The sequence below is a fragment of the Lolium perenne genome, chromosome 7 (assembly GCF_019359855.2).
Source record: "Lolium perenne isolate Kyuss_39 chromosome 7, Kyuss_2.0, whole genome shotgun sequence".
Lineage (NCBI taxonomy): Eukaryota > Viridiplantae > Streptophyta > Magnoliopsida > Poales > Poaceae > Lolium > Lolium perenne.
The window spans coordinates 87,813,711-87,839,252 of NC_067250.2; the positions used below are offsets into that span (position 1 = coordinate 87,813,711).

Consider the following 25,542-nt stretch of genomic DNA (forward strand, 5'->3'; position numbering starts at 1 on the left):
GACGATACAAAGACCAGTCAAAGAACACAAGTTATGATAACTTCGGGAGCCTTTGGTCAAATACAAGTTTTTGATTGAATGCTCGGGGGCTATTCTTGAAAAAAGAAATTTCGGGTATGACAAAATAAAAATGGCGAGAGCCTATGATCAAATGCAAGCATTTGTTCATAGCCTCGGGGGCTACTCCCATCGGGAGCGCTGGTCGCACACCCGATAGAAATAAAAAGCTCGAGAAAGAATGACAATATAGCGACATAAGGCATTAAAGTGTTGAGCCTACAACCAAATACAAGTCCTTGGTTGTAGCCTCGGGGGCTACTCCCATTAGGAACGCTGTTCGCGTGCCCGATGAAATCATAAAAAAATAGTGAGAGTATTTCGAGTTATAAAAATAACTCTACATATACTCCCATCGGGAAGGGAAGATAAGTCATCCGTTGACTCAATAAAATGTGCTATTCCAGCAGCCGAAAGAGCACTCGACAATATATTCTCAGAGCGCCTAAGTCGTGAATAGTCTCTGAATGCCCCAAAACTTTGCGAAGGTAAGACCTCAGATCCGTTCTGAGCGGCGTGGCACCGTCTCTGATGTCGGTTTGCTACTTTTTTCCGTATCAAAAGATACAAAGAAAAATCCTAACGGACGCGTTAGGTACCCGATAAAACATGACTGGGACTCGACAGATGGTAAGACCTTAAGCGTCACATGTCGAGTTAACACCAGTATCCCGAGATCATGTCCAGGGACGTGATCTTGAAGTAGGTTTTTGCGGATTGCCAATAGAGCAGTTAACTAGTACCTGATCCGTCAGATGAACTAGCCCCAATTACCATTATCCCTGTACAATATATAATTGCGTATCCAAAGATATGTGATAGCTTGACAGAGTTATTGGATGATTATAAAGTTGGATATTTTCCCTGATTCTTCGATTCAAGCAAAATCTCGGGGACTACAGACATAGGCACCCCCAATGGGCCTGCCAAAGATGGTACCCGGGGTTTACTGAAGGCCCACGAGTTGAAGAATATGAAGTTTGGAAGCCCAGTTAGTATTAAGGAAAGTTAGAGTTGTATTAGGAAATATAGACTTGTAACTTTGCGGGTTGAACTCAGAGAGTCCCCCGGAATCTGTAATCTTGTGTAACACGGTATCCTCGGCTCCGCCTCCTATATAAGGGGGAGTCGAGGGACAAAGAGAGGGTCGAATCCAACGTCAACATAACCCTAGTTTCTTAAATCGTCGAGTACTTTTCGGCTGAAACCTTCGAGATCTACTTGCCCTCTACTTCCAACTAAACCCTAGTCTACAATACGTAGGTATTGATAAGTTAATCCCTTGTCACCAGGTGGAATCAACATCCGCGACAACGTGGTCCCTCAGAGGAACAGGAGCAGAGAGCGAACGCCGGAACCCCGTTGGAGCCGACACAAGGAGCGCAACCATGAACCGCGTAGAATCCGGAATGATGAAGGCAGCCAACACCATGATGAAGGCAGCCAACACCATGATGAAGGCAGCCATCGAAGTCGGAGTCAGGATCGCGAAGGGCACGGAGAATCAGAAGGCAGAAGCAAGAGGTCGCATCGGCCCCCTCGCAGGTCTCCCTCCCCATCACCTAGCGGTGGAGGCGAAGGTGGTGGCCGGAGATCTCGCCCGCGCTCAAAATCCCCCCGCAATGGATCGCGTGACGCGCGGGGACATCTCAATGAATATAGATCTGACTACATCGGCCCAAAGTGCTTTGGCAGGATGATTCGAGAGGAACCAAAGCCAAGGATGAACCTCAAGCTACCCGGAAACCTGAAGCATTATGATGGCACCGAAAGGCCGGATACCTGGATCGAGGACTACTACAATGCAGTAACCTTCGCCGGAGGAACCCCTAACATCACTTGCCGCATGCTTCAACTGTACCTTGTAGGTCCGGCTCGGATCTGGCTCAGCGACCTCGAGAAGAACTCCATCTTTTGCTAGTTTGACCTGAAGAATGCCTTCGAGAAGCACTTCAGGGGCACCTACAAGAGACCTGCCACGACAAGCGACCTACAGGCATGTATCCAGAAGAAGGGTGAAACATCAAGGAGCTTCCTCACCCGATGGTTGCAAACATGGAACGAGTGCGAGAATGTCGACAATCGCACAACTATGCACGCCTTTATAGGTGGATTGCAGAGAGGAGGACTGCTGCGGCACAAGCTCACTTGCTTGGTCAATGCAAACAAACTGACTTTGGATGACATGATCACCATCGCCAGTGATCACACTGCCGCCAATGACGACGCAGGCAGAGATCTCGCAGCTACAGCAATTCCCCTGCATCAGCAGAAGAAGAACCGTGATAATGGTAACAGCAGCGACAGCAAGCGGAAAAATCCCCCCGATGACCAGAAAAGTGGCGGATCCGAAATGGTCACCATGGCTTTCCAGCGTGGAGGTGAAGGAGGCGGAAGAGGACGCGGCCGCGGAGGCGGAGCCTGCAGGGGCCAGCAACGTGGTGATGAGGTCACCGCTGCCGGAACCCGCGCTCCCCAAACCTACGAGGAGTACAGAGACATGCCCTGCTTGGCCCATCTGGATCCGGCTACGAGAAAGTCCACTCACACCAATCGCAACTGCAAGTGGGTCAATGATCTCAAATCTGACCCGGAAGCAGGATACAAGTGAGCCCGGAAGCACCGCCCACGTGGCAAAGGAGGCAAGGGAAAAAACAAGGACAAGGAGGAAGACAGTTCCGAGGCAATGGATGAGGATGATGCTTCGCCGGATCCCAAGGATGGTTCCGCAGCTAGTAAGCCCAACCCCTTCGTCAAAAAGAGTGCGGGCGCGTACCACACCTTCCTCGGAATCCCAACAGTCCGTGCCAGCAAGTCAGCTCTCCGGATCCTGAATGCCACAGTTCCGGCTGTGCCGCAGTATGTCAGGTGGTCGGAAACTCCATGTACGTTTGACAGGCAGGATCACCCTACCGTCGTTTCTAAGGAGTGCTATGCCTTGGTTGTAAGTCCCCGCATCGACGGCTATGACTTCTCCAAGTGCCTTATGGATGGCGGAGCCAGCTTGAACATCATGTACCTGGAGACTCTGGAGCGAATGAACCTTACCAAGGAACAGCTCAAACACAGCACCACTGAATTTCATGGTGTGGTTCCGGGTAAAAAGGCAAATTCCCTTGGCAGCATCAGACTTCCCGTGGCCTTCGGCGACATCAATTATTTCCGTGAAGAGATGATCACGTTTGAGGTCGTGCCCTTCAAGAGCTCCTACCATGTCATCTTCGGCAGGCCCACCTACCATAAGTTTCACGCAAGAGCGTGCTACATCTACAACAAGCTCAAGATTCCGGGTCCCAATGGTATGATTACCGTATCCGGAGACTACAAGAAGGCTCACGAGTGCGACCTGGGCGAAGCCTCCTTCGCAGAGTCTGTGATATCTGGAGAGGAGCTGCAAGGCTACAAAGCCGCGGTGGATCCAAAGGAGATGCACACCACCAAGAAGCAGATCTCCGAACAGAAAACCTCGTTCAAGGCCGCGATAGAGACCAAGAAAATCGACTTCAAGGAAGGAGATACCACTAAACAGGTCTCGATCCGAACCAACATGGACCCCAAATCAAAAGACGCGCTCGTCGAGTTCCTCCGCGCTAACATGGACATCTTCGCATGGCAGCCTTCTGACATGTCTGGAGTACCTAGGGAACTCGCCGAGCACTACCTCAACATAAATCCGGGGGCTAAACCGGTGAAGCAAGCTATGCGAAGCTTTGGAGATAAGAAGCGCCGCGCCATAGGAATGGAACTAGCAAATTTACTAGAGGCAGGTTTTATAGTAGAAGTTATCCATACTGATTGGGTTGCAAACCCCGTCCTTGTACCCAAAAAGAATTCTGAAATACTAAGAATGTGCATCGATTACTCCGGCTTGAATAAGCATTGTCCGAAGGATCCGTTCCCCTTGCCGCGCATTGACCAAGTCATTGATTTGACGGTAGGGGCGGAACTTCTGTGTTTTCTTGACGCATATTACGGGTATCACCAGATCCGGATGAAGAAGTCCGACCAAAAGGCGACCTCGTTCATCACTCCGTTCGACACTTACTGCTATGTCACCATGCCTTTTGGTTTGAAAAATGCAGGTGCCACCTACCAGCGTACGATGCAGCGGTGCTTGAAGGACCAAATTGGTCGGAACGTACACGCTTACGTCGACGATATCGCGGTCATGAACCGGAAAGGATCCGACTTGATCAGCGACCTCATATAAACTTTTGAGAACCTCCGCCGGTACAAGATGATGTTGAATCCGATGAAGTGCGTCTTTGGCGTTCCAGCCGAAAAACTCCTTGGCTTCATTGTCTCTCACAGGGGCATTGAAGTTAACCCGGAGAAAATCAAGGCAATCCTGTGCATCAAAAGGCCAACTTGTCTCAAAGATGTGCAACGACGAACTGATTGTGTTGTAGCAATCAGTAGGTTTGTTAGCCGTCTTGGCGAGAAGGCGCTACCTTTGTACAAGCTGCTGAAGAAAACATACAAATTTGTCTGGGACGATGCAGCAGATGCAACACTTTAAGGGTTGAAGGAAGTACTCACCTCCCCACCTATTCTAGCAGCTCAAGAAGAGTCAGAGCCTATGCTCCTTTACCTGGCAGCTTTCAACAGAGTCATCAGTCTTGTCATTGTGGTGGAGCGAAAGGAAGAAGGTCACGAGTATGGAGTCCGAAGGCCAATCTATTACATTAGCGAGGTACTGACAGAATCCAAACAAAGATATCCTCACTTTCAAAAGCTACCCTACGGCGTGTTCCTAGGTAGCAGGAAGCTGAGACACTACTTCCAAGAGCATCCAGTAACAGTCGTGAGCAAGGCTCCGCTGTCAACGATACTTAACAACACTGACGCAACAGGACGTACAGCAAAATGGGGCATTGAATTATCTGCCTTCGATATCAATTACAAAGCCAGGACTGCGATTAAATCCCGGATCTTGGCAGATTTCGTCGCAGATTGGACAGAAGCTCCGGATGCAAATCTAGAGCCGGAACCTGAAACATGGGTCATGCACTTCGACGAATCCAAGCAGCATCAAGGCTCAGGAGCCGGAGTCACCCTGAAGTCCCCTACCGGAGAAGAACTGCAGTACGTTCTGTAGATTCACTTCGAAGCTACAAATAACATGGCGGAATACGAGGCTCTACTACACGGTCTGCACATCGCTAAGGAAATTGGGATCAAGCACATCATTTGTTGCGGAGATTCCGACCTGGTGGCACAACAAGTAGCCGGAACCTGTTACGCCAGAAACTCCGTTATGGAGGCTTACAGAGACGAAGTTGACGAGATCGCCAAATGCTTCCTCGGATACGAAGTCAAGTACGTCGGGAGAGACGATAACGCAGCGGCAGACATGCTAGCCAAGCTCGGATCCGGCAGGAAACAAATTCCTCCTGGTATTTTCCTGGAGCACCTATGGATACCCTTGGTGAAGGGCGCTAACCCGGAAAACCCAGACGTGGCAGTATCTCCGGCTAGGGAAGTGATGGCTATCATTCCGGCTTGGACACAGCCTTTCCTGGACTACCTCATCGATCAAAAGTTGCCAGAGGATGAGGTCCTCGCACGACAGATCATCAGAAGAGCACGATCCTACACAATCGTTGATGGACAACTCTACAAACGAAGCACAACTGGGGTATTTCTCAAATGCGTCTCCAATCAAGATGGCATTGAAATCCTCAGGGAGATCCATGCAGGGGATTGCGGGCATCATGCCGCCCCCAGGTCCCTCGTTGCAAAAGCTTTTCGGCTCGGATTTTACTGGCTCATATCTAAAGAAGACGCTGACAAGCTGGTAAAAACTTGCCGAGGTTGCCAGTACTATGCTACTCAACCAAACGCTCCAGCCCAAGAGCTAAAGACCATCCCTATCACCTGTCTGTTTGCGGTCTGGGGGCTAGATATGGTTGGAAAATTAAATAAATCATCTCCTTCCGGTTTTGAGTACCTCCTGGTCGTTGTTGACAAGTTCAGTAAGTGGATCAAAGCAAAGCCAGTGAGAAAAGCCGATGGTGCTATGGCACTAAAATTTGTTTGCAGCCTCGTGACGAGATTCGGCATCCCACACAGCATAATCACAGACAATGGCACGAACTTCGCACAAGGAGAATTGAAGGATTATTGCTATGATGTAGGGATCCGGCTTGACCTCGCATATGTGGCTCATCCACAATCCAATGGTCAGGTCGAAAGAGCCAACGGCCTCATACTATCCAGAAATAAACCACGCCTTGAAGAACCACTGCGACGCGCAGCTGGAGCTTGGGCTGATGAGTTGGACTCTGTCCTGTGGAGTTTACGAACTACCCCTAACAGGTCAACCGGATTTACTCCGTTCTTCCTGGTATACGGATCCGAAGCCGTGCTCCCCTCCGACATCATCCACGATTCACCCTGAGTCTCCGCCCACAATGAAGAAACTGCTGACGAGGCCAGACAGCTATCTGTGGACCTGATCGAAGAAGCTCGGAATCTAGCCGGCCAACGTTCCACCATCTACCAGCAAAAACTTCGACGCTATCACAGTCGTCGAGTTCGGAATCGCTCGTTCATGGCCGGAGACTTGGTCCTCCTCCTTCGCCATGTGAAAGATCATAAGTTGCAATCTCCATGGGAAGGACCTTTTGTCATTAGCAAAGTGCTTCATAACGGATCGTACTACCTTGTCGATTTCCGGAAGCTAAAGGATAGACCTGCTAATTGGTACCGGAAACGCAAGCGAGAGGATCCGGATGACATATACGATGAAACAGAACGTCCTTGGAACATTGCACAACTACGTCCTTTCCACACTTAGCAATTTTTTCGAGTTACATACTCTGTAATAGTTATACATGATCAATGAAATAAAGCATTTGGTTCACTCTTTGAGTCTTTTACCTCCTTTACTTGTTCATTTTTAGATCGTGTATATTTTCCGACTAAAACCGCAGAGCTGGATATTTCCGCCTAGGCGTGTACGAAAGTTGTGATTTTCAAAAATCGTCCTTCAGGACGTGAGCTTAAGTTTTCTGGTGGAAAAATCTTCTGTTGCGAACTCATGGATTCCCGGTAGCGATTTCCGGCACCTTGGCTGGGGGATTGTTTCCGCGGTTATTGACGGATTGCCATTGGGCTTCGTCGCCGTAGACGATCGTTTCCGGCTAAAGGTCTTCTGGCTCGCGGAAGGTCAAGTGAGCAAGCCGGAAAATTTGGAAGCTAGCACTTGCTTTCTTAACAAACGAAACATGCATTCATAAGTTTAAAGGATCGCAGGATAAGTTTCCGCCCACATACAATTGTTTCGTCCCTAGCTACTTAAGAATTTAAGTTATATTACAAACCCACTCCGAGGCCAAAATGATGCTTTTCCATTGTTTGTCAGGCACTACTCGGAAACATGCTCTTCGTCTTCTGAGGCCGCGTACGCGGAAGCGTCGCTAGAATCTTCACATGAATCGTCGTCGGATTGTTCCGCGCTGGAGCCTGAGCCTTCCTCGACATCTTCGTCTTCTTCTTCGTTCTCCTCTTCGGAGAAACCTTCGGGAAGATCGTACTTGTTGTACCGGAACGAGTGATTCACTCGCTCGGCTAACAGCCGATCATACCCTTGGGTCTCCGCGAGGGCGAGACCGACGTTGGTGCCTTTGGGGACTCCGCGCGCGACTTCCGCCAAGTCCATTCTAGGACAATGAACTTTGCACGTTGCCAGGGTAAGAGAGGCGGCCCCGCGGGCGGAAGACGCTTGCCAGTCCTTGATGAGATCCGGCACCATCCGCATAAGCTTGGTCATGCGATCGATCACGGCGGTTTTGGCTCTCTTCAAGCTCAGGGACTCGGCGATTCCGCGGCAGGCTTCGAAGAGATCGGTGATGGAGTTCCGCGCATCTTCATAAGCTTCCGTCCTGGTGGTAGTCTCCGGGTTCCATTCGAATCCGAGAGTCGCTGTAAAACAACATGGTTAGTTCCCTCCGCGATAAAATGCAGAGTCAATGTGAAGAAGCCGGAACAGCAAATAAGTCCTTATGGAAGATCAGCTTGTCAATATCATCCAGTTCTTTCTCGGAAGCTTTTGCTTTGGAGACCAGCGTCTTTATCCGCGCGTTGCTTTTCTTCAGCTTCTCGTTCAGCTCCGTGATGGCCTGAGCATGTTCTTCCTCGCGCTCCTTTTTCTCCCTTGTCTCCTTTTCGGTGGATTCTTTGAGGAACCCTTGGAGAGAGTCATGCTCGGCTTTGAGCACTTCAAGCTCAGCGGAAAGCTCGTCGACGGAAGGATTTTTTGCAAGTTGATCTAAAAGGCGGAAAATAGAAGAATAAAGTTAGTTCAAGGAAAATAGTTGCATTGCAGAACTTGGGGGCTAAGCCGGAATCATTACCTTCATAATTCTTGATGCGGGTCTCCAGGGTCGCAATGGACTTCTGGCTCTCCGCGTCCCTGTTCTCCAGCATCTCGATCTCCATCTTATGCTCCAGCACATGGGTGCGCAGATCTTCATGCAGCTTCCGCGTGTTCTGAGAAGCAGGTGAGAGTTAGTCGGAAATTCAAAATTCTGGGGGCTGGGCGTGAAGCTAAAAATCCTTAGTGTGGGAAAATTTCAAGTTTCTGCTAAGGTACACAGTTAAAGCATTGGCTCATACATGTTACTCGGAAAATGCACAAACCAATGCTTGGGGGATAGTGTTACCTAGCGCATGTTCTTGTGCTTGGCGAAGAAAACTTTGAGACCGCTCTCAAGGTCGTTCAGCTCTTGCTCTTCCGTGTTCGCAGGTCTCCACACTTTGTCCATCATGGCAGAAGTCTCCGCGTGGCGTTGTGAGAGGGGGACTCTTTGTAGAACCGGAAAAAGGTGACGGTGAGTCTGGGGCGTGCTAGTGGCACGAACTAGGAGTAACTTATTTTCGACGTCATCAACCGGAGCTTCAGCCGAGGTAACAGCAGGTTGTTCAGGAGGAGGTGCAGGTGAGGACGCGCCCTTGCCGAAATCTCCCTTGCCGGATTCTGCAGTTGGTTCTTCCGGGAGATCATCAAGGTTGATGACATCCTTGGGATCCGGCTTGGCGGAGGAAGAGGCCTTGGGCGGAACCTCTAATTCTGGAGTAACAGGCACAGAAGCCAGAGATGGCTTAGCCTTTTTCTTGGGGTTCTTGGGGAGCTTGCTTCCGGAAGTCTTGCTGCATACAAGTAAAGGTGTAACACTTAGCAAATGCTTGGTTAAATGCTAGCAAAGGAATTCTAGACGGAAACCAAGTACTCACGAAGACGTCATGAAAAATTGGTCAATGTTCGGCTGCAGCTGCTTGCTGGTATCGATCTGCTTGAGGCGCTGCTTTTCCTTTTCCGCCCTCCTGGTAGCCGCGGCACTTGGTGTCTCGTGGGCGCGTTTCGAGGCAGGGCCGGAAGGAGCGGCTCTTTTCCGCTTGGCGGGGCCTGATGTTTCAGGAATTTCCGCGTTGGAAGCAGCCTCGGGGTCGTTGGTGCTGGAGTGAGGGATCCGGATTAGAGTTCCGAGATCATTCTCCTCAAGATCCTCCAGCTGAGCACATAAAACACTTAGATGATTTTGCAGAAAATGGCAAAGGAGTTGGCGTTGGAACAAGAAACTTACCGCGATCCCGGATCCGTTGACATGGATGTCCTTGTTGCACACGTGAATCCGAAGATCACGCGGAATCTTGATCAGGAGCCGGATCCATTTGTCGATGGCATCGGCGGAAATGTTGTCCTTGGAGGCGCGCATAAGATCGTCGCGCCCCGTGTACCTAAACATCAAGCGGTCCCGATGCTGAAGGGGCTGGATCCGCTTTGTGAACCAGGACATTGTTAGGTCCTTCCCTAACAGGCCATCTTCCGTCAGTTTGCAGATCCGCCTAACCGCGCGAGTCAATTGAGGTGACTCGGAGAGATGCGGGCATTGTGTCCAGGCTGGAGTCTCGCTGGTGGGGCCATTTTTGAAGGCTGGCAACACCCTCGCGCTCACCGGGTCGGAAACATCCTTTTAATAGAAGAAGCCTCCGGACCAGTATAGCGCGGATTCGTGGCGGTCGGTGGGAGGATAGACGCGGCCGGGGCGGAGCTTGAACGTGATTGTCCCGCAGGTGGCCAACTCGGAAGTCTGAGGAATTTTCTCCTTCTTGACGGAGAAGAAGTATTGAAAGAGGGAAAGTTATGGGGTTACCCGGAGGTGGCCTTAGCACAGCGTCACATGATTGCTGATGGCCAGTATGCTGTTCGGCGAGATGTTGTGCGGCTGCAGCCCGTACGCCTTTAGAATTTCGGAGAAGAAATCGCTAGGCGGAAAGGAGAAGCCACGCTGGAGTCAATGAACCCGGAAGTGTCCGCCAGGACCCGAGCTTCAAAAAACCTTCCACCTCGAGGTTGCGGAGCTCTGTCTCTGTGGTGGTGCAGGGCCACCATTTTCCCTTGGCTTCGTGTTCCATGCGCGAGCCTTGGATTTTTTAGCGGCTGCTTCTTCCGCCTTCGTCTCCATCTGTTCTGCCCCCGCGGTTTCTTCCGGGTTGGCAGAAGTCCCCTCGATGTTTTTTCGGGAATCCTTTGAGGGCTCCAGCTGAACTGGGACGAAAGGGGGAGGGGCGGAAGAGATAGGCGTCACCATGATCGGCTCGGAGGAGGGAGGTGGAGTTGAAGAAGACATCTGAAAAGAGAATGTGGAGATAGCTAAGCTTAGCCGGATCCAACGTTAATACCCTATTCATCCCTACCAACTACGGCGAGAAGGTAAAAGCTCTGAGGGCTTACCGGAATGGATTCCGCGGTGGTCGGAGTCGCCGGCGGTGAGGTTTTGCCGCGGCAGCTCGCTGAACTTAAGAACACGAAGAACAGCTCACGGCGGCGGATCAGCTCCGGCGAACTTCCGGTGAACTCCGGTGCGGCGGAGGAAGAGCTCGGAGGCGGCGCTGTGCGAGAGGTGAAAAGGGGGCGAATGGGGTGATTAGGGGTGAACGGCGGATATTTATAGGCCGAGGGGAGGAGATTCGTGCTCCGCATCCTGTGGTCGGAACGCAAGCGTCGCGCCGTTGGATGATCAACACGTGTCGAAAAAAATGACTAAGGATAAGTTACCGCTCAAATCGCCCGAAAATTGCGCCAAGATTGGCGGAACCGCTTGAACTTTTCGAGGTTCCGGTTAGCGGTTTGAAAAACTGTAAGACTCTTGTCCAAGCAGGGGAGTAACCCGGAGACGTGTTGTAACAATATTGTCGATGGATGAAGTCCCGCGGGATAAAAGTACTTTCCGACTAAAAGTTGGGAAAGAAGCCGTGAAGCTTTAGCAAGGTGGAAACAAGGGGTGAATCTCGGAGAACTCTGGGGGCTACTGTTGTGGGTATACTTCATGGGTGTACCATCGACAGTGCCTAGATCCGGCAAGCTCGGGTGGCCCACAGACGGTGGTGTGGCATGTGGCCCATCGGGCGGCCCAGTTGTTGTTGATCATGAAGGATGAAGTCCAGCCCAGGATCGGGAAGTCGGATCCTAACCGGCCTTCGGAGGAGGCCGGATCCGTGAAGGCCCATGAGGAACCCGGATCCAACACGACGGAAAGCGGATTCTTGACGTACACGGCAAGATATTGTACCGTACTTAGGCAACCTGTAATCCAGCTAGGACTCTCCATGTAAACCCTAGATCTGTGCGCCTTTATAAGCCGGATCCCGGGAGCCCTAGAGGCACAACCACAACTCATTGTAACAACGCGAAAGCGCCCAGATAATTCCAGACAAGCAGCAGTAGGCCCTGTCATCGAGCAGGTGTTCCGAAGCTGGGTAAATTGCGTACCACCGTCCCGAGGACTCTCCGCCCTATGGCCCCTACTTCTTCTCCCCTCAGTGAGGATCCCTCCTCTAGAGTACCGTCGAATAGGCAACGACAGCCACCACTGATGTGCACATCAATATGTCGCTTACTACAAGAAAGCAGATCAACAGTAATCCCTTCCTGCCAATATAGCGCTATACCGCCTCCTATGCCATCACCAGATACTTGAAAGCAGCCATTCATACCAATACGGAAGCGAAGATTTTTAACTGGATCGTCACTTTGTCTAGTTTCACACAGGAACACCAAGCAGGGTTTATAGGACTGTACAAGGCAGTCCAGCTCTCGAACTGTCGCAGGATGCCCTAACCCACGACAGTTCCAGCCTAGAAGACACATTAGGCCCGGCGGTCATCCTCGAGAATGCCGCCGATGATGCCAGATTTTCAAATTCAGTATCCTGATTGTGCACTTTTTTTGCCTTCTTCAAATCTTTTGTTTTCACATACGGTGGGGGGAGAGGGGCCGTAGGGGCCTCGCCTTCTCTAGGGCCAGCCTCCATACTATTGTCACCACTCTCCTCGGTCAGATTCATATCCAATTTCTTTCTATAGCTCCCCTCACTTCCCTCTACCTCATGGGTATTATGAGCACCAGTTTTGATTGGGCCTGTGGCAGAGTCTTGCAGATCTTCCATAGTATCTAAATCAGCATCACCTGAAGACCGCTTTTTTGGGATAGCACTGTGTGGCTCAGCTCTACCAAGAAAACCTCCACGTAAAGGAGCCCAAGGAGCAAACGGCGAGGTTCCGGTGTAGGCTGGCTTGCTCTTCGGACATCTAGCATCCACGAACCATACTGCAGTTGTTGTTCAGTCCAAACACCGTCACCACATTCCTCGTGATCATGCCCCAGAAGACCACACCGCTTGCAGAAAAAAGGATTTTTCTCATACTTCACCGCTAACCTTCCCTTCCCTTCAGGCATTGTTAATGACACAAACCTCATAAGGGGCCTAGAGATATCGATTCTCACTCGAATTCTCACATAGTTTCCATCATAGAACAGTTTTGGGGTCATCTGTACCTCCTTAACTTTGCCAACACGCCGAGCAAGATCATCCACTACTTCTTTCTTACGGTATAATTCTGGTATGCCATGAATTTGTGCCCAGACATAGACGTCATCATCAAATACAAATTTCTCCAGGTCACTTAAGCCATCGTAATCTTCAATAAGCACTCCCCATCCTCGAAAGGTCCAGGGGGCCTGGTGAACCACTTTCTTCCAGTCACCCAAGCAAAACATCTGGAAGATGAACAAGTTTTCACCAACCTCTCTACAGATCGGATCACGGGACAAATTCCATACGACTTTCATCTTCTCCACCAGGGCATCCGTACTGAAGGTGCGGGATGTGTGAACCTCGCCAATAGCAAGCCACCTGGCTGCTTGCTGATATACTTTTGCTTCATCCACCCCGATCATGACATCATCGAGTTCTTCTTCGTTCAGTTCTAGATGGCTGAACATGTCATCCAGATCTGCATCCTTTCCCTCTACTAGATGATGCAGAGGCACCCGATGCAGCAGACACAGCCTCCTCCACCGTCGGCAGTGTCACAGGATTTGTTCTTGCTTCCTCGTCTTCTTTTGTTTCCATGATCACCAACCTCGCCAAAACCCTAGAGATGCGTCCAGAACGCAGTCGCCACAGGTAGACCAGCGGAGAGTCACAGAGAAAAGATTGGGCGAGCGAAACCGAGGGCGAGGGGGAACGAAAGGCGGAAGGGGGGAGCCGGAGTCCGGGCCGATCTCACGGTGGCGAAGGAATCACCCCCGGAGCAGGAAACCCTAAACGTGAGGGTACGTCTCACCTAGGATACATCTTCCTTTGTCCACTCACATGATTGTGTTTCCTATTGCCACTGCTACAGTTGAGAGGTGTTTTTCAGCCATGAAATTGGTGAAAGCTTTTTTGCGCAATCGTCTCAATGATGATAGCTTGAGTCATGATATTATTTGTTATGTGGAGAAAGAAGAAATGAAGAAGATCACCAATGATCAAGTGGTGAAGTATTTCATGTCTTTGAAGAGTCCATTGTACTAAAGAAGTAAAAAAGGTAATGTGAACATTTTAGTTACTTGAGTACTGTAATTTCTATCATTCTACTATCTCCCATTTTAAAATTAAGTCTGCTTCGTTTCTTGTAGGTTCTTGAGCATTGCGTAGTGTCGTTTGATCATCTACTTTGGCATTTGGAAATGTAATGAATATTTAAGTAATTTTGTCTTTTATTTCATCATTATTGTGCGCACTTTTATTTATTTATACAGTATACCAAATTATCTTTTGTTACAAGCTACCAACCATACTTATATATAGTAGATTGTTGCTAAAAAAATTCTGCTATACTAAGTAGTGCGTCAGGGTGACTCGAGCTCCAGCTCCGCCCCTGCTTCGACAGAAACCGTCGATGCTTCGATAGGAGCCGTCAGTGCATCGGCAGAAGCCATCGACGCATCAACAGAAGACATCGACACATCGACGGGAGTTATCAATGCTCAGATAGGCCCTCCTCTTACTTAAGATGAGCGGCGGCAACACACCTATCTTTAGAATAATATACTCTTTTATTCATTAAGGATTTCTAGCCATAGCAGTTTAGCGTACTCTTCGATTACAACTTATTAATAAAGTTCAAGTTCATCTATGCAAGTTTTATTCTGTAGGGCGCACCCGAATTTATTTGGGGTTCCTGACAAATCTTCAAGTCCTTTCGTTCGTTTGGTATCCGTTGTCTCGTGCTAACTTGCAGGATACCGTCAACCCTAAGCCCCTCATGGTGGGAATCGCTGAGGAGCCCCCTCGTCAACACCCCACTGCGATGGTGGCCAAGCAAATCAGCACACCGTGACCCTTGCAAGGCTGACCTCTTCCGCAAGCTTGATGCCACTTGTGAAGCCCGAAGACCAAGCCTTAGAGTCACCTCCTGAAGAAGATGCATGACATAAATTGGTTTCAATATGTTCCTTGAATTCTTCATGTAGGATCCCTCAAACACATCTCATAGCAAATGAAGGAGTGTCTCCAATAGTTCTATTCTTCTTGACAAACATAGCCTAGTATACAATCCACTTGTTTTAGGGGCGTATCTTCTCTTGCTCTTCTTTCTTTTAGGCTTGGTGAATTGTGTTTGCCTTTCTCCTTTCTTTAGATTTTGGCCGATTTGTTGTAAACATTTGCACCATGTTAATTAATGCTCTTATTCTATTACAAAAAGTTATAAAGGGACTCATGTTTTTGCATGTGTTTGACAACATATTTTTCATCTTATGCCCTTAAGCTATTCACAGATCTGCTATTTTGGAGGGACTAGCGAGCCAGCTTCCATGCAAATATCGAAGCTTTGCTAGTTTCTTCACCAACTACGCAAAAGTGTAACTAGGCGGCTTGTCAAGATTTTCATCTATTCACAACTTTTATTGAGCTAGCATGCTGCCGATATGTCAATTTTACCGTGATGATGATAGTGCCAAACCAAAACTCTACTTAACAAAATGTTCTTGATTGTTTCAACATGCAACTTTAGGCAAAGAATAGTGATCGCATTTTTGTCTACCAGTGCGGGATGACGACGTCAACCATATTAGTAACAAAAATAGGAGGTTCCTCTTACTCACTAGTTCTCGGTAAAAGATCGATGATAACCATGTGGTTAACTATGTTCCCATATATGTTTATCGTCCTATTACTAATCCTCGTATTAAACTTGCTTTGGAACACCTCTTTTTTCAAGTAAGGCACATACATTTTTAAGGGTTAGGGCCCACCATAGTCTCGAAGACATCCCTTGCCACTCAAGGAACTTAGACTTTTTTCAGAGTTGTGTAGGTGAGGTCTAACAACATACATAAGATGAGACACGTCCGTTTCAATTATACTTTTTGCAACATTGTCATGGCCTTAGTCGAAGGACCTATGTCCATAAGGGCATGCATAATGGTAGAGAAGGCACGCCTTCTCTTAGCCCTCCACGTCATCTAGAGAAGACAATAACTATAAGGTCTACAATGAATTATCTCTTATTGTTATCCCTTGCAATTAATGAGAACCAATTAAATTTTAGTAGGAAATTATATATGTTACTAAGGAAAAAATGTGGTACAATGGAGCAAATCGTCTTCTCTTATTTTGTAATATAATGTATCATCCTTTAGCTAAGGAAATGCAACCTTCTCTCAATTTCTTTGTTCTCTCTCCTCCAACTATGCAAATATCTTATGTGGTAATTCTAATGGAAGGTTGACATCACCCCATTGTACATACCCTAAGGCCCTTTGAACCTTGTAGAAGTTGCAACAAGAATTATACAAAAGGCATATCCTAGTGAGTTGATCTAATTTTTGAATTAGGCACCTCTAAAAATTTGATTTGTGACATCTATCACATGCAAGAGTCATGTGATCTTATTTCCCCCTCTATACATCTGAATATTTGATTTCTAACATATTTAGAATATCTCATTATAATAAACTATATATATATATCTTCATGTTTTTATGGAGATATGTACCATTCATAGGATATTGCCATTTTTTCACACAAATGCATCCAACTATGACATGAGGTTGATATGATATGGATCATATATACCCATGGTATCTAATTAATGTTTGCCCGTTTTAGGTACGGACTCATCCATTATTGATTATATGTTCATTCAGGGTAACCTTCTTTGTTCCCTTATATTCTTTGTGTGTAATCATTTGTCATATAACTGTGGATTTCTTAGTATTTACATTTCTCTGTCTATTTAATGATTGAGGTCGAAGCAAATCTTATATAAAATCACATGAAATAGGAAACTTTACAATACCATACCGATTAGATATAAACATTAAATGATAGATATCTAGAAATATATTTCCTTATTGATTGAGGCACATCTAAATTATACGTCTTGATTCTTGGATTTGACCATAAGTAGGTACACAATCACTTTGTCAAATTAAATGGTAATATATACTACCATTTGATTTTGGTATTTTATCTTTTGCTCTTAATGACATTTATCACTTCAATTATCTCTGCTGAACGACTCGATTTGAGACCGTTAGAGCGTAAGCACCATCTATTTTTTTTTAGTTAGAACTTAGAACCTATAGTAGAAAGATGTTCAAAAATGGTAAACTGGCCTAGAGGCCCAGTTACTTGTTGGTCGGCCCACATATCATGTTAGTATAATTTGTTTTCCCTAGTTCGCGCCATGGTTTTCGGTTATATCATCAACCTAGATTGCTTTATGTGATCTCAAAGGTATTTTCCAGGCGTGTTTAAACCGGTCTTATCTGTACTATGAAAATTCTCGCAAGTTCAATCGTGTTTCTTTCTCCATTTGCCAGCCACCATTTTTCTAATTAGACTATATTTTTTCTAGATCACGCATTGATGACGTCATGACACCGTTATCTTATCATATTTTACTTTCAAGATGATTTTTTTTATAGAGCACTTATCTGTAATCGATAATCGCCTATTGTTTCCTTCCAAATATATGAAACTCATTATCACCCACATGTTATACGAGTTTTGCTCATTATAAAAGAAATGGGAGCCTAGCTAGATTAGATTGCCTTGTGCTTCTAAAACCCACTTTCAGTAGGCACAATATGGCCTTTGGTTCAGACCCGAACCCCACCACCCCCAGCACCGAGCCCGTCTCCAACACGCGGAGAGAAGAAAGGGAGGGCCACCACCACCACCACCGCTCTCCTTCGCTTACCGCCTTCGCCAGCCCCGACGCGGAGTGGGACGACGCCAACGCCACCGACGACGAGGACGAGTGGGCCGCCGCGTCGGCCGCCGCCGCCGCCGAGTTGGAGGACGAGGCCAAGTGGGAGGACGCCGCCCCCGCCGAGTCGGAGGACGACGTCCCCGCCGCCGGGTCGGAGGACGACGCTGGGGGCGAGGCGGGCACGGGAGAGCCCGACTCCCCGCTCCGATGGTGGCCAAGCACCTCGGCGCGCCGCGACCCCCGCAAGACCGAGCTCTTCCGCAGGCTCGACGCCGCCTGCGAAGACCGCCGCCTCCAGGAGGCTCGACGCCGCAAGCCTCCACCGCCGCCGACGGGTGCTGGAGACCCCGACGAGCCTATTTGGCCACCTAAAAGCCCCCATTGGAGGCGCTTCAGGTATGTATACCTCTTCGCCCGCCACCCCGTCTCTCCCTTCTTGTTGACAACGGCTCTGCTTATATGAATGTATGGTTAGGCAGATTGTTCACAAATGTGCGATAACCAAGATTCAAAGATCAATCGTGTTTCTTTCTTTTTGCCAAGAATGGTCTTTAGGGAAAACCTGTGATGTAGCCGTTATTTTTTTGGAGATTTTTTTACATATAAAACATATTTGACGCTTCTAGCAGAAAGGGGGAAAATGTGTAGATCTTTTATCCCGTCCGAAGTTAGCTTTGATTTTAGACAGAGTCTTCACAAATGTGTTATTTGCAAGATTCAAAGATTAATCATATTTCTTTGCTTCCAAGAATGGGCTTTAGGGAAAACCTCTGATGTAGCAGTTCTTGTTTGGAGATTTTACATATAAAATATAACTGGTGCTTCTAGCGGAAAGGGGGAAAATGTGTATATCTTTTATCCCGTCCGAAGTTAGTTTTTATTTTGGATAACTATGCTCGGTAGCCTAAAGCTTAGGAGGATCATGATTCTTTTTTTTTCATAATATAAGTGTGTTTTGGTTTTGTTAGCACACTAGACATTAGGGCTGTTTGTAGAGTAGGGCCATCTTCTGTTGCAGTTGGTACATTAGATTTACTACTGCTACATTATGCTATGCTCCTAATGCTGATGACATCTCGGTCAGTATCTAGCATAGGATTCTGGAGCATTATGTTAGCTAAGCTGTTAAATATATATGTTCGCGAGTTATGTTGGCGAACTGGATTGTTCATGCCCTAGGTAGAGGTCTTATGTTCGTCCTTCCCGCTGTTAATTCAATATTGGAATCTAACCTATGGATCTCAGAACTTTACGCCATCTCTAGTTACGTACGTTGTTCAATGCTAGAGATTTATGTCATACCATAGTGAATGCCAACGATATCTTGATGTCTATTCAGGGAAATGGAAGCTTACTATAATTAGGCTTTTTCAGCTCACTCTCTTTGCATGTTTATGGTGTTCACTCACTTTTATATTTATTTACGTTTGCGCATCTTCTGTTTTTCTATCAAGCATTTTCCTGCTCCCAGTGTGAAACTTTTGCCATCACCTCCAACAGGGAATTAAGTGCTACGAAGTCCAGCCCTGCTAATCCTTTGCTCAACCCTGACGAGAATTCATTATCTCTTTCACCATCAAACAAGAGCAAGGAGATGTTATATGACAAGGAGTGTGAAACTTTTGCCATCACCTCCAACAGGGAACTAAGTTCTACGAAGTCCAGCCCTGCTAATCCTGTGCTCAACCCTGATGAGAATTCATTATCTCTTCCACCATCAAACAAGAGCAAGGAGATGTTATATGACAAGGCCGTGGACCAAGGGGATGACACTGCATCATCTCAAATTGTTCCTTATGAGAATGGCCATGAAGAAAAGCCTCTGCCTGTTCCGTCTAAAAAAATAAAACCCTCTATTGATACATATGCTGTGCAATGTGCCAACTGCTGGAAATGGAGACTTATTCCTACCAAAAAAAAATATGATGAAATTCGGGAGAAATGTAGTCAGGTTCGTTTTCTTTGCAAACATGCCCATGGGTGGAAGCCTGGAGTCTCATGTGATGATCCGGCAGATATATCTCAAGATGACGGGTTCTGGGTGATTGATAGACCATGCATCGCTCAGACCCCTCTTGGGTGGGAAAGGAAAATATCTATAAGAAGTGAAGGGCGCGGCAATTTCGCTGACGTGTGAGTAATACTTTTTTTTTTGCCTAGTATCATAGTTAATTTGTTACACAGCTTTACGTACTTACTTGTTTCTGTGATAATGATGTTCCAGTTGTTTTCTTATGCCTCTGGGTCTTAGCTCTTTAGATCTTAAACGCATACTTGCTCTTAGTTTTCTAGTATAACCACTGGGCTGAATACCACCGATTTAATTAAGCTCCTACTACTTATCGGGGTGGAAATAATACACCATTTCTCACTCATGATATTCGCTTGCTGTAGAAGAATCTTCAATTTAGGCAAATCGTCAACCAGCTTAATATTGTTGACATGCTCATTTATGTTAAGTGATGTTATGCTGTACATATTTGGTCGATGGTTGATCAGTCATTCCTGTGGTCTGCTACACAACTTGTATATAATGTACCTGCTATTCTGTGTACTTATTGTATGACTGCTTGGTAACATTCTATATACATGCTTTCAGGTACTATTTTCCTCCTAAAGGCCCAAAATTAAGATCATTCAAGGAATTGGAACGGTATGCCAACATCTTTTGGTCAACTTCCTTTCAAAGTCTTCAGTTTCTTAAGCATATTAATGCCCATACACAGTTTTACATCCATCTAGCATGTCGATAGTTGCATCTGAATGAGTGAATGGTATCCACTAAGCTACAATTAATCTGATAATTGTTACAAAGTGTTATCATTATACTTTCACTACTTCAATGACTCAATTATACGAAGCACACATGCAGCATTTAGGTTTAACTTTTTCGGTGCCTAGTTTCATGAATCTGGTCTGTTCTTACAACTGAACATTTGAAATAACAAAGTATGCATGCATAAACTGTGTGAACTTTTCCATGTGGTTCACTTCAATCTGTGTAGATGTTTATCTGATTTTCAAATGTTATACTTTGATAGTTATCTTCGAGACAACCCAGATTGTAGTATCGATTTACAAAAATCTGAGAATTGGTTCAAGATACCTGAACGTCTCCAGGGCTACCTGAAAAGGTGCCGCCGTCAGTCAAAGCCTCTTCAACCAAACGAAGGTATTTTATGCACACTATTAACACACTTACTTTACTGGCATGGCATGATAAATGAATTAATAGTTGGAGGTGCACCTCTCTTCTGGTTGAACAATGACCACTTTTGCTTGTAATGTGTATCAATGAACAATTGTTTCCAAATTGCCATGTTGACTGAGAATGCATTACCATTTAATGTACTCTCACCGTCCCAAAAATAGCTGCTCAAGTTTGTCTAGATACAGTTGTACCTAGACATATTTTTAGTGTGATACATCCGTATCTAGAAGAAGTTGAGCAACTTATTTTGGGACAGAGGGAGTACTGGTAATATTGTCTGCTTAACGGAGCTATTAAAATGGTAGAACAGATGGTGAGCTGGCTTGTGCAGGGTAGTAGTGCGTGCACACATCTAAAGTTCACATGTGCCACTCATATTTTATATGATCATAGCCGCTCTAGATATCATCAATTGGATCTTACTTCATTGTTTTTTAAATTTCTTTAAATTGGATGGCACACCTGATAACAGTGTAGACCGATGGATATTTTCTCCTAGACATGAATATAAACAGTATTGCAATTCTGTTAATGCGGGCTGCGTACAATAAGAAAGCACTACCCGGACAACTGTGGAACTTGTACCCTGCTGATTATGGTACCACATCCTAGATTAAGTTCTTGCAACTGGCTAGTGATTTAGGCTGCTAGGATCACTGTGCCTTGGTGGTTGGTGATGGCTGCTGATTTCATCTACCATTATAGTTATAATGTTATATACTATGACCCTTGCGCATCAGAAGACGTTCTGATGTGATTAGCTTATCGGTATTTGTATGTCTACTCTTTCAACTGAGATTGTTTTATGGCATTGATCATCTGTTTACTCTTTGTATTTGCGCAACCATCTTATATTGCTTGCATGCTTTGTTTTTTTTATCTGAAAACGTGTCCTTTTGTTTCCAGTGCTACCTCTATCTTCTGCGCCTCCAATTCATGAGGATCTCGCGCCCAACTGTGTGCTGGCCCTGTATGACGAAGGCCAATACTGTATGTGACATGCCAGCCAGTGCAGAGTGTCAGGCCGCTCCCCAGTGCGATAGCATGTTCCTGTATGTGATATACCTTAGCTCGCTCCCCTAGTTTACACCATAGCTGCCTCCTGCTTAGATGGAATTGAGAAAGTTTTTGCGAGATTGACATCTCAACAGACTGATGTCGCGGAAAGTTAATAAAGTTCAAAACTACCACCTTGGTTATACCTCATTGTGTTGTGTGTGAGATGTGCATGTCCTTAAGTGCACAATTTCCAGTATAAGCTACCATCAATTTTGTTGAAACCAACGAAAAATCGGGTAGAGCATGGATACCAGAAGTTTCTGTAGGTAAAAGTTGATGGGATACAATAATATCAGCTTGTTGTGACAATCCAGTTATAGATAGTCCTAGTTAACGGATTTTTTGGATTGCTAGAATTATACACAGGATTGAAAGGTTAAGTTTGCAGGAGAAATGGACAGATATGGCGCTTTGTTGACATTCAGCGGAAACATAAAATGAGAATTGACCTTATGTTGAGATTCTTGTAGGATAAAAGACAGAGCAATATGCAACCCAACTATACGATAATAGTTTTCATGTAAAAGCTACCATCATTTTCCTTAAGAGCATAAAATATTGGGGTAGGGTATGGCTAAGAAATGTTTTTGTAGGTAAAAAAAATTAGATGGGCTACAAGCTTGCCAGAAAGCTGCAGATAGCTCAAGTTAGGGATTTTTTTTTAGGGTTGCTGGAAGTATTCGCAGGACTGGAATGTTGTTAAAGTTTGCAGGAGAAAGAGAGGGCATGCATAGACATTTCAGAGGAAAAATAAATGAGGATTAATTTGTAGAAAGCATTGATCATTGTAATTGTTGTTGTATTGATTGGACGCTCGTGGGCAGGAGGGCAGGAGGCCTAAGCCAAAGACTTGCAATATAAGATGATTCCTAGTCCTATTGGGATATGGTGTTTTGGCTCATAGGTCTAGATGCACCTATTATGAAATATGTATTTAAATTTGTTTTAAACTTTTGAAATAAAATCCTGAGTACACATCCTCACATTCTATGTTAGTTCACAAAAATTTGGCAGGAAAAACATTTTGTGTGCACTATGTAAAAAGAATTAAAAAAATGTCTCGTTAAAAGCTATTTTAGAGCCTCGGAAATTGTTTTTTTACACTAGCCACAAAAAATAATATTTTTCTTTCAAACTTCGTGTGCGAACATAGAATCAATGGTGTACATCTTGATATTTCTTTTCAGAATTTTTAAACATTTTGAAATATGCTTTTGAATAGTGGGTGCATCTACACCTATGAGTCATAGTAGATTTTTCATTGTCATTGGACTTGTGGTGAATTGGAATTCTCTTCATCCTTTAAAATTTTGCCACTCCAAAGTTATGATGGTATAGTTGGTATGGATTGGCTCTCACTCCATAGTCCACAAGTTGTTGATTGGAATGAGAAATGGGTGGCTTTTCAAGTTAAGGGCAAATGGACCTCTTTACAAGTCCAATATCAGTCTATTGACTGCACTATGATTCAAATTCATCTCTTGCAAGACCCATCCGACACCAACAGTGTGACTCTTGAAGCAGTTGAACAAATATTGGCCCAATTCTCCAATGATTTTTAGCACTTTTTTTTACTTCTTCTTTAAAATAGAGATCACTTTTCGGGATGTAGAACACCCCAAACAGATAGTGGACTATTTCTATCCGTGCGGCCGGAGATGGCCTAAGGTAGTGCTCAAGCCCTAGAGACCCATAATATAAATATATGCCTATTATTTTTCTTCTAATTATATTAGGATCACTATTGCCGAAAAGTTATTTTGGATCCTACACACAAGTGATCTCATCATATTAAAAAAATATATTAATATGTTTTAAAATATTATGTAACAATGGCGGCTTAGTAGAACCAATATATTTTGGATCATGCACACAAGCGATGATGATTTCCCAATTAAAATAGGACTACACCAGGGGTCAGCTTTGAGCCCTTATCTATTTAATTTGATGATGAATGAGGTCACAAGAGATATACAAGGATATATCTCATGGTGTATGCTCTTTGCGGATGATGTGGTCCTAATCGATGATAGTCGAACGTGGTCAATAGGAAGTTAGAACTATGGAGATAAACCTTGTAATCAAAAGGTTTTAGACTTAGTAGAACTAAAACGGAGTACATGATGTGTGCTTTTAGTACTACTAGGTACGAGGAGGAGCTAGGAGGTTAGCCTGGATGGGCAGATGGTGCCTTAGAAGGACACCTTTCGATACTTGGGGTCAATCGATATCGTGCACAAGGATGGGGATATCGATGAAGATATGAACCACTAGATCAAAGCCGGATGGATGAAGTGGCGCCAAGCTTATGGCATTCTTTGTGATAAGAGAGTGCCATAAAAGCTAAAAGGCAAGTTCTATAGGATGTCGGTTCGACCCGCAATGTTGTATGGCGCTGAGTGTTGGCCGACTAAAAGGCGGCATGTTCAACAGTTAGGTGTGGTGGAGATGCCCATGTTGAGATGGATGTGTGGCCACACGAGGAAGGACCGAGTCCGAAATGATGATATACGAGATAGAGTTGGGTAACACGGATTGCAGAGAAGCTTTTCCAACATCGTCTAAGATGATTTGGGCATATTCAGCGCATGCCTCCAGAAGCTCGAGTGCATAATGGACAGCTAAAGCCTATGGATAATGTCAAGAGAGGACGGGTAAACCAAACTTGACATGGGAGGAGTTCGTAAAGAGAAATTTGAAGGAATGACTGGAGTATCACCAAAGAACTAGCTATGAAAAAGCCACGTGGAAGCTTGCTATCCATGTGCTAAAACCATGAGTTGGTTACGAGATTTTATGGGTTTTACCTCTAGCCTACCCCAACTTGTTTGAGAATAAAGGCTTTGTTGTTGTTGTAAAATATATTATGTAACAAAATTCTAAAAATAGCTCATGATATATCCCACTAACGTACAAAACCTCAATGGCAAAATGTTTTATTTTCTGAACTTCACACTTTGTTATTTTTGTGTAGTCCAAAATACAAGTTATTTCAGTTGAAAGTTTACATCGTTTGTAAGATAAAATACTGGCTACGTCATGATTTATTTTTAGATATTTCTGAAACTTAGAAATATAATTTTTAACTACTTTTTAGAAAAGGATCACCGGTGACGACCATGTTGCACCAAATCTTTGTCCACTGTTGCTCACATGCTTAGACAAGTCCTGCCTAGAAGGTAAGAGCATCTCCACCGGTGCGTCCTATATAGTCGCCGGTAGGGGCACCGACAGTGTCGTATGGGGGGTGTCGATACTGCATCCTCTATTTGGGGGCGTTGTTCCCACATCGACGGCTCCAAACCGGTGGCCCCGATAGGATTTTTTTTAATAAACTAAATATTTATATTTGTAGTTTCATTTTGTCATTCAGGATCGAGGAATGAATAATATTTTAGGGAAAATCCGAGTAAAACATTATTCACTCCTTGACCCCGAATGACATGTGAAACATGCTTCATCTCTAGCCTACTACCTACTGGCCAACCGGTTCTGTGGAGGTGGACGATCGCCCGCAGCTCTCTCCCATGCTCTGTCCGCTGCTCCTCCATCGATGATCCACTGCTCTCTCCGCCACGAACGTCAAGTAGGCGGATCTATCCGTGGCCACCGCCTCCTGATGTAGCTGCCGCTCCAGGTCCTCCCGCCGCCGACGGTGATCC

At 45.7% G+C, this 25,542-nt stretch overlaps 1 protein-coding gene across 1 annotated transcript; it reads left to right on the forward strand.

Annotated features, from left to right (window-relative positions):
* The first annotated feature begins 17,470 nt into the window (after positions 1–17,470).
* On the forward strand, positions 17,471–22,022 carry LOC127316742 (uncharacterized). The gene is made up of 5 exons (XM_051347209.1): positions 17,471–18,006; positions 19,111–19,743; positions 20,210–20,263; positions 20,652–20,782; positions 21,728–22,022. The coding sequence occupies exons 1-5, from the start codon at positions 17,486–17,488 to the stop codon at positions 21,817–21,819; spliced, it is 1,431 nt and encodes a 476-aa protein (XP_051203169.1). The 5' UTR covers positions 17,471–17,485; the 3' UTR covers positions 21,820–22,022.
* The last annotated feature ends 3,520 nt before the right edge of the window (positions 22,023–25,542 follow it).

What these genes read in the sequence shown, in the direction of transcription:
- LOC127316742 (XM_051347209.1), top strand. Translation starts at nt 17,486, where the DNA reads ATGGCCTTTGGTTCAGACCCGAACCCCACCACCCCCAGCACCGAGCCC. An exon ending in CGCGGCAATTTCGCTGACGT is followed by an intron (nt 19,744 to 20,209) that starts GTGAGTAATACT and finishes ACATGCTTTCAG; the next exon opens with GTACTATTTTCCTCCTAAAG. An exon ending in TCATTCAAGGAATTGGAACG is followed by an intron (nt 20,264 to 20,651) that starts GTATGCCAACAT and finishes ATACTTTGATAG; the next exon opens with TTATCTTCGAGACAACCCAG.